The 12,102-nt window shown below is 38.5% G+C and overlaps 1 protein-coding gene across 1 annotated transcript; it reads left to right on the forward strand.

Moving 5' to 3' along the window:
• The first annotated feature begins 340 nt into the window (after positions 1 to 340).
• On the forward strand, positions 341 to 8,111 carry LUM (lumican). The gene is made up of 3 exons (XM_075551187.1): positions 341 to 597; positions 3,219 to 4,106; positions 7,320 to 8,111. The coding sequence occupies exons 2-3, from the start codon at positions 3,239 to 3,241 to the stop codon at positions 7,472 to 7,474; spliced, it is 1,023 nt and encodes a 340-aa protein (XP_075407302.1). The 5' UTR covers positions 341 to 597; positions 3,219 to 3,238; the 3' UTR covers positions 7,475 to 8,111.
• Positions 8,112 to 12,102: the final 3,991 nt, after the last annotated feature.

Raw genomic sequence — 12,102 nt, forward strand, 5'->3', positions numbered from 1 at the left:
AATCCAAGTAAATCCATACAGATTCCACAAGCATTGGATAAGAGATTCAAGTACATTACTCCTCTTATTTGCATTTTGTTCAAATGAGTTGTTCTCTATATGATTTATGAAAGCTTTGGGTGAATGTGATAGTTGACTGAGATAATCTCACTGAACTGTGGCCACAGCCAGAGACATAAACAGAGTTTATGTCTTCAGAGTTTTCTGAAGTAAAGGGAAATGTCTTCGCTGTCTATTGCCTCTCCTGCAGCAGGACTCGATTCATGGATAAAAGCTTTAAATAGGGACTCGCTAAGAACGTATCTCTCTTCCATCCCATAGGGAATGAGCTGCGCTGTGCTTGTTCTCCACGTCCACCTGCACTTCGTTAGAGAACAGAGCTCTCACATGCCACACCACAAGATCCCCACAATGAAATAACTCCATTCAGAGACTGGCGTGACTGGGCTGGGTTTCCCCCAACCTCCCTCAGCTCTTGTATCATTAAGAATCTGGCAGCCAGTCCAGTCCTGACAGAGTTTCCAGCATATATTGGTGGATTCTTGTCCTCAGTGCATCTGCTCAAAGAATTAACGAAAGCAGTGTCAGGACAGCCAGGTAAGAGCTGTTTTAACTATAACACGGGGGATGTTGGCTGTTCGGGACAGTATTTATTGTAACAGGAACAGAAAAAAATTCCAGAACACCTTTGCCAATTGCTCTTCAACAGCAAATGCAAGTTTTGAGCATTTACTTTCACATTTCCCTTAACAAGCTTCCCCGGCTTTATGGATTCGAGATACATTTGAAACAATGTAGCCTGCATTCTTTGGCAAGGGAAGCTATAAAAAGCTTCCAGGTGACAATGAGCAAAATACATTCACTAGACACAATGTGGAAAAACTATGGAAATTGCTGGTTTATGTTGCTGAGTTGCATATTAGTATTATTAGAACCTAACGGATATTTTAATTAGATTTGAGAAGATTTATAATCAACATATTGTTGTTATATTTTAAAATGAAAATGTTATGAAATAAAATACAAACGGAAGGCTTAGTCACATGGGAGTTGCTTATTTCCATTTGTGTCAAAATTTTAAAGATTTGGTATTTTAATACAGTCCTTGGGGAAAATGTTTAAAAGAAATTCTGAGAAATACGATTTCCTCTTAGTCACTGGCTTTTTAAAAAAAATAGCCACAGGTATTTGAAAACACCGGGGAGGGGGTGGGGGTAGGCGGTTGGAATACAGTGTGCATTTGCCTCACAGTGCAGCCATTATATGGCCGCACACCCTTCTCTGACTTCAGAGCTCTCGTTCTTCACTGCCCAAAGTATGGAAGCAATATTCATTATGATTCAATAGTCATATTTTGATGTATATTCCATTTAATATAAAGTTTAATCCTGTTCATGAAGGAAGATAAATCCGTATAGCACTAACATTCTATAACTTTACAAAAGAATTCCAAGGAACATGTCATTGTACTCTTTTTGATACTATTCAGTTGGTGCCATGTCTTACCAACTAAATTTAAATGACCTCTGTCATCATCTTAGGGAATAACTTCTTAAGAATCTGGCTACATATTTTCTATTGCTTCAACAGTTAAAAATCTTTCTAACAATGTTTCTGAGTGTTTCATCTGCCGAAATAGAGTTCTTTAGAGTGCCAAATGAAAACAGAGAAATACTGTTTTAAATTCCAAAAACACAAATCCTACTTAACTAGAGCTACCCAGACTTGAAAGAATAGCACATACTTATCATGGGAAGATGTACTCAGCTCTGGTCTCTATTGGAATACGGATTCTTCTTCACATGAATGAGTACCCATCCAGAGTTACCAACTTGTCCTTGATTATAACTCTTCATTATACACAAATTCAATGCTTACAATGTAGCTGAATGTTTTCCTAAGTTCCTGAGCTTTAATTTCCCTCAAGGAAATAGAATAGGCTTTGTTGATACTGGCGACAGAAATGATTTTCCTTTGAGAATGTAACTGTTGCACATTGTTCGTCACTTACATTTCAGTTTTACTCTTTCATACCTGCATTTTAGTGCTTTTCTTAAATACAACTGTGTTCAATTCCCACCTCCTTCCCATTTTTATTCTGTGGTGCCCCTAAAGTAAGAAACAGATGAACAATCACCTTAAATTCTAACATGAAGAAAGCAGAAAGCTTGAGGATATTTAGAAAGACAAGAATTTTAATCCCCAATTAGAAGCAAATGAACAAACCAAACCCCTTTTGACAGATCTGTTGCTAGGTTTTGAAATTCTTAGAAGTTGTGACCTTTTCCTGATTAATAAATTACTTTCACTGAATATTAGTTTCAGATCAGTTTTGTTATGTACCTAAAATCATGAAATAGCAAACAGAAATTGGCACTATATCCTCACAAACACCCACACCAATAATGTTCTTCCTTTTCCTCTGAAACATCAATAATAATCACTTTAAAGAAATGTACTTTACTCCACCACTCATATGAAACAAAGTTCTCACAGGCACAAATCACACATTTCCCAGATTATCAGTAAAGGCTTTCTTCAGGAGACATATTGACGTTGAATGATAGAGTAAATTGTGCAATTTACAATTGTACTTCTTGTTGCACCTGGTCTGGTTTGAGGGGTGTCTTTAAGTGTTTTGACTTGGCGGGCAATGAACACTGTCCAGAAGAAGTCTCTTGGAGGGTGGCATTTAAATCAGGCAGGAACTAGAGGAGTTCACTGAAACAATTAGACCTGAGTTACCCGAGAGAAGATCCTTGGGGACACACTGATGGAAGAGCTCAGCTGCTAACCCAAAGGTTGACAGTTTCAACCCATCAGCTGCTCTGCAGGGAAAAAAAAGTAGCAATCTGCTTTTCTAAAGATTCATAGTAAAAACATTCCTACAGAGCAGCTCTTCCTTCTTGTCCTTGTGGGTCACTTTGTGTCAGAATCAACTCATTAGCCATGGCCCTGGTTAGCAGGGGCGGGGGGCGGGGAGGGCACCTCAGTTGGGGGGAAGTCATGTGCATGCAACCTAACCCCACTTGTCCTCCAGAAAAGTTGTAACTAACCACCTTCATTTTCTTAAATAAAATTTAAGGAGATATCACAGATGACTATAGCATTATAAAATAATAAAGTACATAGACATGATGGAATGTAACACTGTAAATGAAATTTCCCTTCCTGGAAAGCATATTAATTAATGATATTATATGTTTCACCTTATTTAGGAATCAAAACTTTTGTGAAAATGAACCTGAGTACATTCACTCTTTTGTTGGCATTAATTGGTGGTGCCAGTGGCCATTACTACGAGGACTATGACTTCTTCCCCGAGTCAATCTATGGCTACTCATCACTAAACTGTGCGCCAGAATGTAGCTGCCCTATGAACTACCCCACTGCTATGTACTGCGACAACCTGAAACTGAAAACTGTGCCCATGGTGCCTGCTGGAATCAAGTACCTTTACCTGAGAAATAATCAGATCGACCACATCGACGAAAAGACCTTTGAAAATGTAACCGATCTGCAGTGGCTCATTCTAGACAACAACCTTCTAGAAAATTCTAAGATAAAAGGAAAAGTGTTCTCCAAACTGAAACAACTGAAGAAGCTGCATATAAATTACAACAACCTGACAGAGTCTGTGAGCCCACTTCCCAAATCTCTGCAGGACCTGCAACTCACTCATAACAAGATCACAAAACTTGGCTCCTTTGATGGACTGGTAAACCTGACATTTGTCCAACTTCAGTACAATCAACTGAAAGAAGATGCCATTTCAGCTGCATTCAAAGGCCTTAAATCTTTGGAGTACCTTGACTTGAGCTTTAATCAGATCACCAAATTGCCGACTGGTCTTCCTGCTTCCCTCCTAACACTCTACTTAGACAACAATAAGATCAGCAACATTCCTGATGAGTATTTCAAGGGTTTCAAAGGACTGCAGTATTTGCGTTTGTCCCATAATGAGCTGGCTGATGGTGGAATACCTGGGAATTCCTTTAATGTGTCATCCCTCGTGGAGCTGGATCTCTCCTATAATAAGCTTAAAAGCATACCAACTGTAAATGAGAACCTGGAAAACTATTATTTGGAGGTCAATGAACTTGAAAGTAAGTATAAATCTGTGCCTGTTTTTCACTGAGCAGCCTCAAGTTCATAAAGCCTAAATTGGGTGACACAAATATGGCATCTTCCCTGCCCCCATTCCATTTATAAAGTAAAATAAAAGTTAAAAATGCCAACAGAATAGCCTCTTAATCGAAGCTAGATGAATTCTAGCTCAGTAAATGCAAAGTCTAGCTATTCTTTAAAGATAAGGAACTATTGGAATCATAAAATTTAAATTCAGATTTCCTTAGAAGTAATATTCTGATGCAGTTAATCTGTGTTTTTGTAGTATATTGACTCATTGATCTGTCTTTTTTTATGACTTAGATGTACATAGCCTACACTTAATTCTGAGCAAAGTCTTGCTGCAGGAGCAAACCTGCCCACAAGAGGCAGAGCTTACAGAGCCTTTGCCACCTCCCTCTATCCCCAGAGCACCACCTATTTTCCCTGGTTTCCCCTGACTTATGTACTTGGTACGCAAAATATTGATCTGCTATAATAACCACAACCCCTCTATTATCACTGTGGTTATGGCTTGTTTGACCTTCACAGTGCCTAACGAGGACTGGAGGGAAGACTAAGGAGGGCAGGAATCTGATGGAAGGAAACAACAGCTCATTTTCAGATAGTATTACAGAGCACGATCTCACATAACTTTCTCCTCCACGGATTTTCTTTTCAATGTCTTCTTCCCTTTGCTACGTGATTCCCTCCCCCCCCCCCCCCCCGCCCCATTTATCGTCTTGATGGTGTTTAACCTGACCCTCTTGGACCTGTTCATACTCTAACAGGACAGTTTTTTTTAAAAATGTTTTTCAGTCTTTAATATAAGCAACACAGATTAAGGTGGAGAATTGAAGTTTATCATTTCCCATTTTACTATTTAACACAGTGTGACAGAAGAGAAAAGCCAGGATTCTTGAATAAAAGTTTTGAATTTTATCTTTGAAGTGAAAAATCAGTTGAGAAAAGGTAGATTCAGACAAAAAGTAATTAGATATTCCAAATTACCTATTAAAACTGAACATCTTTATTTGAGAACTAAAGTTGGGGCTCTTGTCATACTGGATAAAGGTAATGACATCGATACTGGAAAAATTAAAGATCAAGTCTTATGATTGCAAAACTTTATAACACTCGAAGAGTTTCATGGAACTCCTAGTTGATTTGGGGTTTTTATAAAGAAAGAAACCATGGTTAGCAATTCTGAAAAAGCCGCATAGTCTTTCTTGCATCTGGACGCCAGCCAAAACAAGGGCTGGGGCCACTTGTCACACAATACGATCAAGCTATCAGAGCGGATTCCTTCAGTTGCTTCCAGAGGAACATTCACTATATGTGACACATACAGGACAGAGTATGTCAACATTTTAAACTCGTGGTTAGCTGGAAAGATACTCTTGCAAGCCAAAATACTAGAGGGATGAAAGATAATTGAGGGCTGAAACAATGCATTAGATATGATGACTAAGCTGATCTACGCAGGCAACTTTCTTTTCAGACACAGATGCGGAGACATTTGGAAAGACAAGACCGGCCTCCTTGTGTGAGGAAAGATTGAAACAGGCACTATGAGGAAGGATAAGACAGCCAATCACAGCCATGCCATTCTGAGACTGAACCCCAAGTGCAGCCAATGATTCCTTCTCCTTGACATTGGACAGGCATACTTGTTGTCTGTCTTTGCATGCATTTCCTTAAATTGACTTAGTCTGTCCAGACAAATATCATGCATGTCAGTTACTCATATTCTCTCCAAACGAGGAACTCTTTCATGCTTCTCAAATATGAGAAAATATACAGCTAGAAGCCATTTCTCTTATTTCAAAGTTGTGACTAAATATTGATCTGATCACAATTCTTTCACTTACAAATTAATACCAAAAAAAAAAGGATAAAAACACTAATAGTCATTGAGGGGACTACAAATGGCTAGTTTCTTGATGACAAGTCAAAACTTTGGTGGTTCAAACCTACCTGGACTTGCTCAGAAAAAAGGCCTGATGATCTGCCTCCAAAAGCCAGAGTCTTGTACACCTGGGGAGGGTTTGTGTTTGTATTGACAGATTTCCCTGAGTTGGAATCATGTGACAGCAAGAAACAAAGAACGTGTTTTAAAAAAACCTTCAAACTCACTGCCATGGAGTCGATCCCAAATCATGGTGACTGTGTTAGACAGGGTAGGACTGTCCTTGTGCGTTTCAGGACCTTGACTTCTTGCTAGATTAGAAAACCCCTGGTGGTCTTGAACTGTTGACCTCATGGATTGCAGTCCAACGTGTGTAACCACTATGCTACCAGGGTTCCTAACACTCTCAAGTGGATTACTATACTGTAAATCGAAAGTGCACGCAGCATCGTGACATTAATGAATGGCTTGGACCCTTCAGGGTCACTGAGATGGCACTTGGAAGAGATGGAACTGCAGTATTGTCTAAGTTCAGGATTGTGTTTTCAGATGTTCCATCCTTTCTCTGAGGTTAGTATCATAAGGAAATTCAGTACAATTCATCCGACAAGTTATTTGAGACCACATCATGAGGGGAAGGGGACAGTCAGTGTGTTTGGGCATCCATTGAGGTCTTAGCTCACCAGAGTGTGAGGTTGAAGGAAGAGAATAGGCTAAAGGAGAAGGTACAGTAAATCTGAAAAAGACTTGGGCAGACAACGACCAGTTCTATGTGTACATAGAACAGACAATCCGGTCTCAGATTTCGTTTTTCATTTGTGGCAGCTCGATCACAGTGAAAATTCCATAATTTGATTTGTGTCTTGGAGTTATTATTTCCACCATATGTTGGTAGTGGGAGATGTCAGAATTCATCTAGGAAAAGCTAGAAACCATGTAGTAAGTCTATATTGTGAGTTTTTCCATAGAGCAGCATCAAACCTAGAATTCTTGAGGCTACACTAATACCAAAAATCTTCTTAGGTAATATAATACATTTAGAGCCTTTTAAAATTTAATTTCTAATAATATGTTATTTTTCTTTGAAAAATATCACTGACTATCCCAATCTGCCATAATTACTCTGAAATAGATGTTATGTCGTTTTATTAAAGTATACCTTTAATCGCTCTCAATCCAGATAGATAAACAGTACCGCTCACTGGTCCACATAGGATTTCATAGTAGATTATTTCGTCGTACTGATTATTTTGAGTCCGTGGGTTAAAAGAGGTGGCTGAAATCGTCATTCTCTGTTTTCCAGAGTTCGAAGTGAAGAGCTTCTGTAAGATCCTGGGGCCATTATCCTACTCCAAGATCAAACACTTGCGGCTGGACGGTAATCACCTCACCCACACAAGCCTGCCTCCTGACATGTACGAATGCCTGCGTGTGGCCAATGAGATCACGGTGAACTGACATCTTCTGCTTTCAGTTACGGTGCGGCGTCTCCCGGAGAAAACTTAATGGCTACGATTTTTTTATGTCACCTTTTTGTAATGTTTCTAACTCCTATAAAGTTTAAAGTTTGAGGCAAAATGTTTTGTAAACATTTTATCACAGTTATTTTTAGAAGCAAGATGAAAGGCAGGCCTATTTCATCCAAGCAGACACATAGGTGCACACATGTAGAATCCAAATTTACTACTTGGTTGGTAAATTTAGTATTGTCTAGATCCAATTCTATGTATAGCCTTTTATTAGTTGCATGGAAGTCAGCCAAGTTTTCTAATTTCTAAATCTTAATGTAACAGAAAACATGGACTATATAAATATATTTTATATTTTGAACCAAATCATCTCGATATGTTAAATTTGTCTCAATAAAAAGTGGAGGGCATATTTTCAGACCAATAAATTTGAAAAATCATTAGACAAAATCCATCAAGCCAGGCACACTTCAAGATTTATTTTTAGTATTAAAATGTACATGCTTATTTAGTGAAATGTTGTTTTCTAGAATTATTTTTCACTTAAGTCATGTGTATGTTTCTTTTTGATTATTTGAATGTTATGTTTAACAAGCTAATAGCAAAATAAAACAGAGCAAAAGGCATCACTGTGTTTATTTTGTGTATGTGTGAAATGTATTTCTCTTCTACAGAAAAGCATAAAAGATTAGAAGTGAAAAAATATCTCTAACTCATATTAAGCATCGGGCTGCTATTTGCAAGAACAGCACTTCTAAACCACCAGTGGCTCCTTGGGGGAGAGATGAACTTGTCCACTCCAGTAAAGATGTATAGTCGAGAAATGCTAAAGAGGCCCAATATGAGTCAAAATCTGCTCAATGGCACCGAGCCATTGTAATATATCTTACCAATGCTAACATAGAATATTCTACTAACTAAACTGTTTACTTCTGCCATCTACCTGCACCACGTCCAACCCAAACCCACTCCAATTGTGTCCATTCCAACGTCCAGTGACCCTTCCCAGGGTTTGGGGACTTTCAATCTCTACGAGAGCAGATATAGCCTCCACTGCCTTCTGCTGAGCAGCTAGCTGAAAGCTTCGATTAGCAGTTTATCCCCTAACCCATACCAAAGAGCTTTTAAATACACCTCACCATATGCATTTCTATTGAACAACTTTTTATATTATTTTCCTTTATTCCCAGTCTTACTATTCTTGCTAGCGCGGTGGTTACATGCACGGATGCTAACCCGGAGCTGGCCCGTTTGAGCCTACCAGCCATCTGTATTGCAAAGACCCAGCAGTTTGATGCTGGAGCCGTCGCAGCCCCGTCAACCCAAGCAACCACTTCATGAATTGAAACGGGCGATGAGTTTGGTTTCCTGTTGTGATTGCTTTTCTTGACTCACTGGCCCTTGCCTGTGTTAAATAGGAAACTGCCATACGGACTCAGCAAGCATCACTCAGTCATTAAGAAAAACAACAAACAGACAGGTAGAGAAGTCCAAGGCTTGAATACAGTGAGAGACTCCACTCAGTTTTGGGAAATAAGACTTTAGGTAGTGTTTCTTGAAGCGAATACATCTGGATCATTGAACTTGAGTTTATAATCCAGTATAAACACTTCTCAACTTTCTGTACAAAGGAATCAATAATTCAATGTAGTAGCCAATGGTACGATAAGTAATTTATTAAAATTAGTTTAATTTTTGCCCAGCTAGGAAGAAATTCTATGTTAGGAGAAAATTTGAAGTCAAAAATACATTTATCTTTTACTAAATATTCTTTCAAAATGTACTCTGGTGACGAAGCGGTAGTGAGCTGGGTGCTAACCCCAAGGCCTGCATTTCAAGCCACAGGCTTCTCCAGGGAGCAGAGACAGAGCTCTGTGCTCTGTGCACCATGACAGACCTCAAAAGTCACATGGGCAGCTCTACCCTGTCCTACAAGGTCGCTATGAGTCAGCATTAACTGGATGCCAGGGAGTTGTACCATTTCTAAAGGATAATACATATTAATATATGCGTTAGTGTTCTGTCTAATGTTAAGGGACCCCCTGGTGTAGAGGTTATACTATGATCTGCATGATTGGCAGTTCAAAACCAATAGCAGCTCTGTGGGAGAAAGACTTGGTTTTCTACTCGGGCAACCAGTCAAAATTTTGGAAACCCACATGGGGTCTTTGTGAGTTTGAGTTTAATTTTACAGTAAAATGATCTACTATAAAAGGATTCCATCTCATAATGACCTTGTAGGGGACCGTCAAACTCCCCTTGTGGGTTTCAGAGACTGTAGCTCTTTATTGGAGGAGAAAGCCTTCTCTCTTTCCAGTGGAGCAGCTTGTGGTTTTGAACTGCCAGCCTTACAGTTAGCAGCCCAACCCATAACCACTACACCACCAGGAAATGTAAGAATGCAAAAGTGAAAACAGGATGTCCTCTCAATCATGTTACTAACAATAAAGATTTTGATGGTATTCCATTCTGCATAAACTGCCCCATGAATGGATTAACGTCACAATGCAGATGGATTCTTTCTTTCTGAAAACTGATTTACTAGAGACTTAACCTTGTTCCTTGATTTGGGAAAGGGAGGTGTAGTAAATGGGGGAAACCACCAAAAAACGTTGTTTAAGCTATCTGCACTTGAAAAGCAGGGATTGGCCCTTTATGGTGGAGGACAATCACAATGTTCTTTGTACTTGGGCTTTGAGGTTTGTGAGGAAAATCATGCCCTAATAAGTAACCCCCAAAACCCCATATGAATAATAGCCCACTGAACGAAACTGAGGAATGTTGATTTCTACTTTAAAAGTTCTCCAACTGGTAATAGCTATGATTTTGGAAATATTGCAGAGCTTAAAGGGTTGGTTTTACAAAGGACTATTAATTTTTCCCTTGTGATCTTCTGTGTGGGTTCTGGCTTTTTCAGCTGTAATTTATCCTAATGATGGCTTAGATTTTTGTTTGGTTGGATTTTGCAACCATCAGAAATGCTTGTCTAACACTGACTCACTAGTAGAAGAAAATGCTTCCTTTTGTTTAAAGTCACCTCTTAAAACAACTTTCCTGCTAGGATTAAATTTTTTATATAAGCTAAAAATGCTACACAATTTAAAACGGTCATGTCACAAGTATACAGAAAAATACAAATATATTTTATCTAATAAGTTATAGTTAATTATTTATACACTCATCTAACATTTTGTGCCCAAGTAAGTATAGTAAGTTGAACTATAGCACATGTGATAAAAAATATAAATTTAAGTAATGTAAGTGAAGGCATATGTATGTTTAATAACCCAAGACTTTATGTCCACTGTTCAGCAGATCCTTTGAGAATTTCTGTTGGCCCCAAAATATTATATACATGTAATTTAATATTCAAGAGCCCTAATTTCCTGATCCTATGATTTTTCTTTATTCTCTCCCCTCTCCTCTGCACTGCCCTTACTTTATAAAAATAATTCTTCAATTATCATCTTGATTTCTGAATGTTTGCATCTTTATTTAACTTTATCATCCATCGTGCTAGCAGTATGAGGGGGGCTTTAAAAAGTTGTGGGAAAATGAAATGAAGAAGATACCAAAATTTTTCCACAAACATTTTGAAGACCGTCTCATATGAATGTAACTCTTTACTATTAACCTGACAAACCATTCATTAATGTGTCATTGCACACCATGCACAGCATACCAGGATATCCAGGGCCCTTTGAGATAGGGCACTGGTTTATCTCTTGAACCTCATCTATTCCTAGGACTTGCCAGACCCATCATGAAAGTTGCTTGGATTGCTTCGATCGCATGTACAGGTTTGTAGCCGACATTTGCTCCAGTGTTTGAGTCCTGCGTTCCTCTTAAAATACCCCTCAGCTCATCCCACTGGAAACACATACCCATCTTTAAGGTTACTTACCCTGCTCTGTCACTACACCACAACTCATGCTGAAGTCTCAGATGAGATTACTATAGATCATTTATCACACATTCCTCTAGAATGAATAACTGTCTTCACTATACTTCCATCTGTTCCTTTTCCCTGCATGCATTCAATAAATATTTATTGAACCCCCACTATATTTCAGAAATGGCTTTGTTCCCGAACATACAGAAGTCAGCAAGATAAAAAAAATCTCTATCTTAACAAAGTTGACATTCACAGAATAAACACATTCTATGACATGATTTCATAAGCACCAAGAACAATAAACTATTGGAAGATATAAGAGGAGGACATAGCAATTTTTAAAGGCCTAGCTTCAGAAAAAACACACTTTTAATAATATTTATTTAATATTTTAACCCCTGGGAGATACTGCAGGAGATGTTTTCCATGCATCCTTTTAGCTCTGATAACATCTATAAGGTATATTTCTATTTAGCAGGGGGGAAAAAATCCAGGCAGGGTTCAGTATCAAACATATTTTAAGTGTTGGAACCCTTTTATGTGCCTAGATCTCTGTTCTTGGCCTGTGTTTTAACATTCTAATCCCCCACGGCATTACAAGAGATCTACATATGTTTACATGTGAGGCTCTATAAATTTTTCTGTAAGCCCAGATAAAGCACAGTGCCTGGGAGTAAGCTCTTAAGACATGATTGTTGACCAGAGTTAGAATTACTGGGTCA

The sequence above is a fragment of the Tenrec ecaudatus genome, chromosome 6 (genome assembly GCF_050624435.1).
Source record: "Tenrec ecaudatus isolate mTenEca1 chromosome 6, mTenEca1.hap1, whole genome shotgun sequence".
Taxonomy (NCBI): Eukaryota; Metazoa; Chordata; class Mammalia; order Afrosoricida; family Tenrecidae; genus Tenrec; species Tenrec ecaudatus.

Bases quoted from the DNA above. Each gene is read 5' to 3' on its own strand.
- LUM (XM_075551187.1), top strand. From the start codon at position 3,239: ATGAACCTGAGTACATTCACTCTTTTGTTGGCATTAATTGGTGGTGCC. The intron at 4,107-7,319 runs GTAAGTATAAAT...TCTGTTTTCCAG, and splicing joins GGAGGTCAATGAACTTGAAA to AGTTCGAAGTGAAGAGCTTC.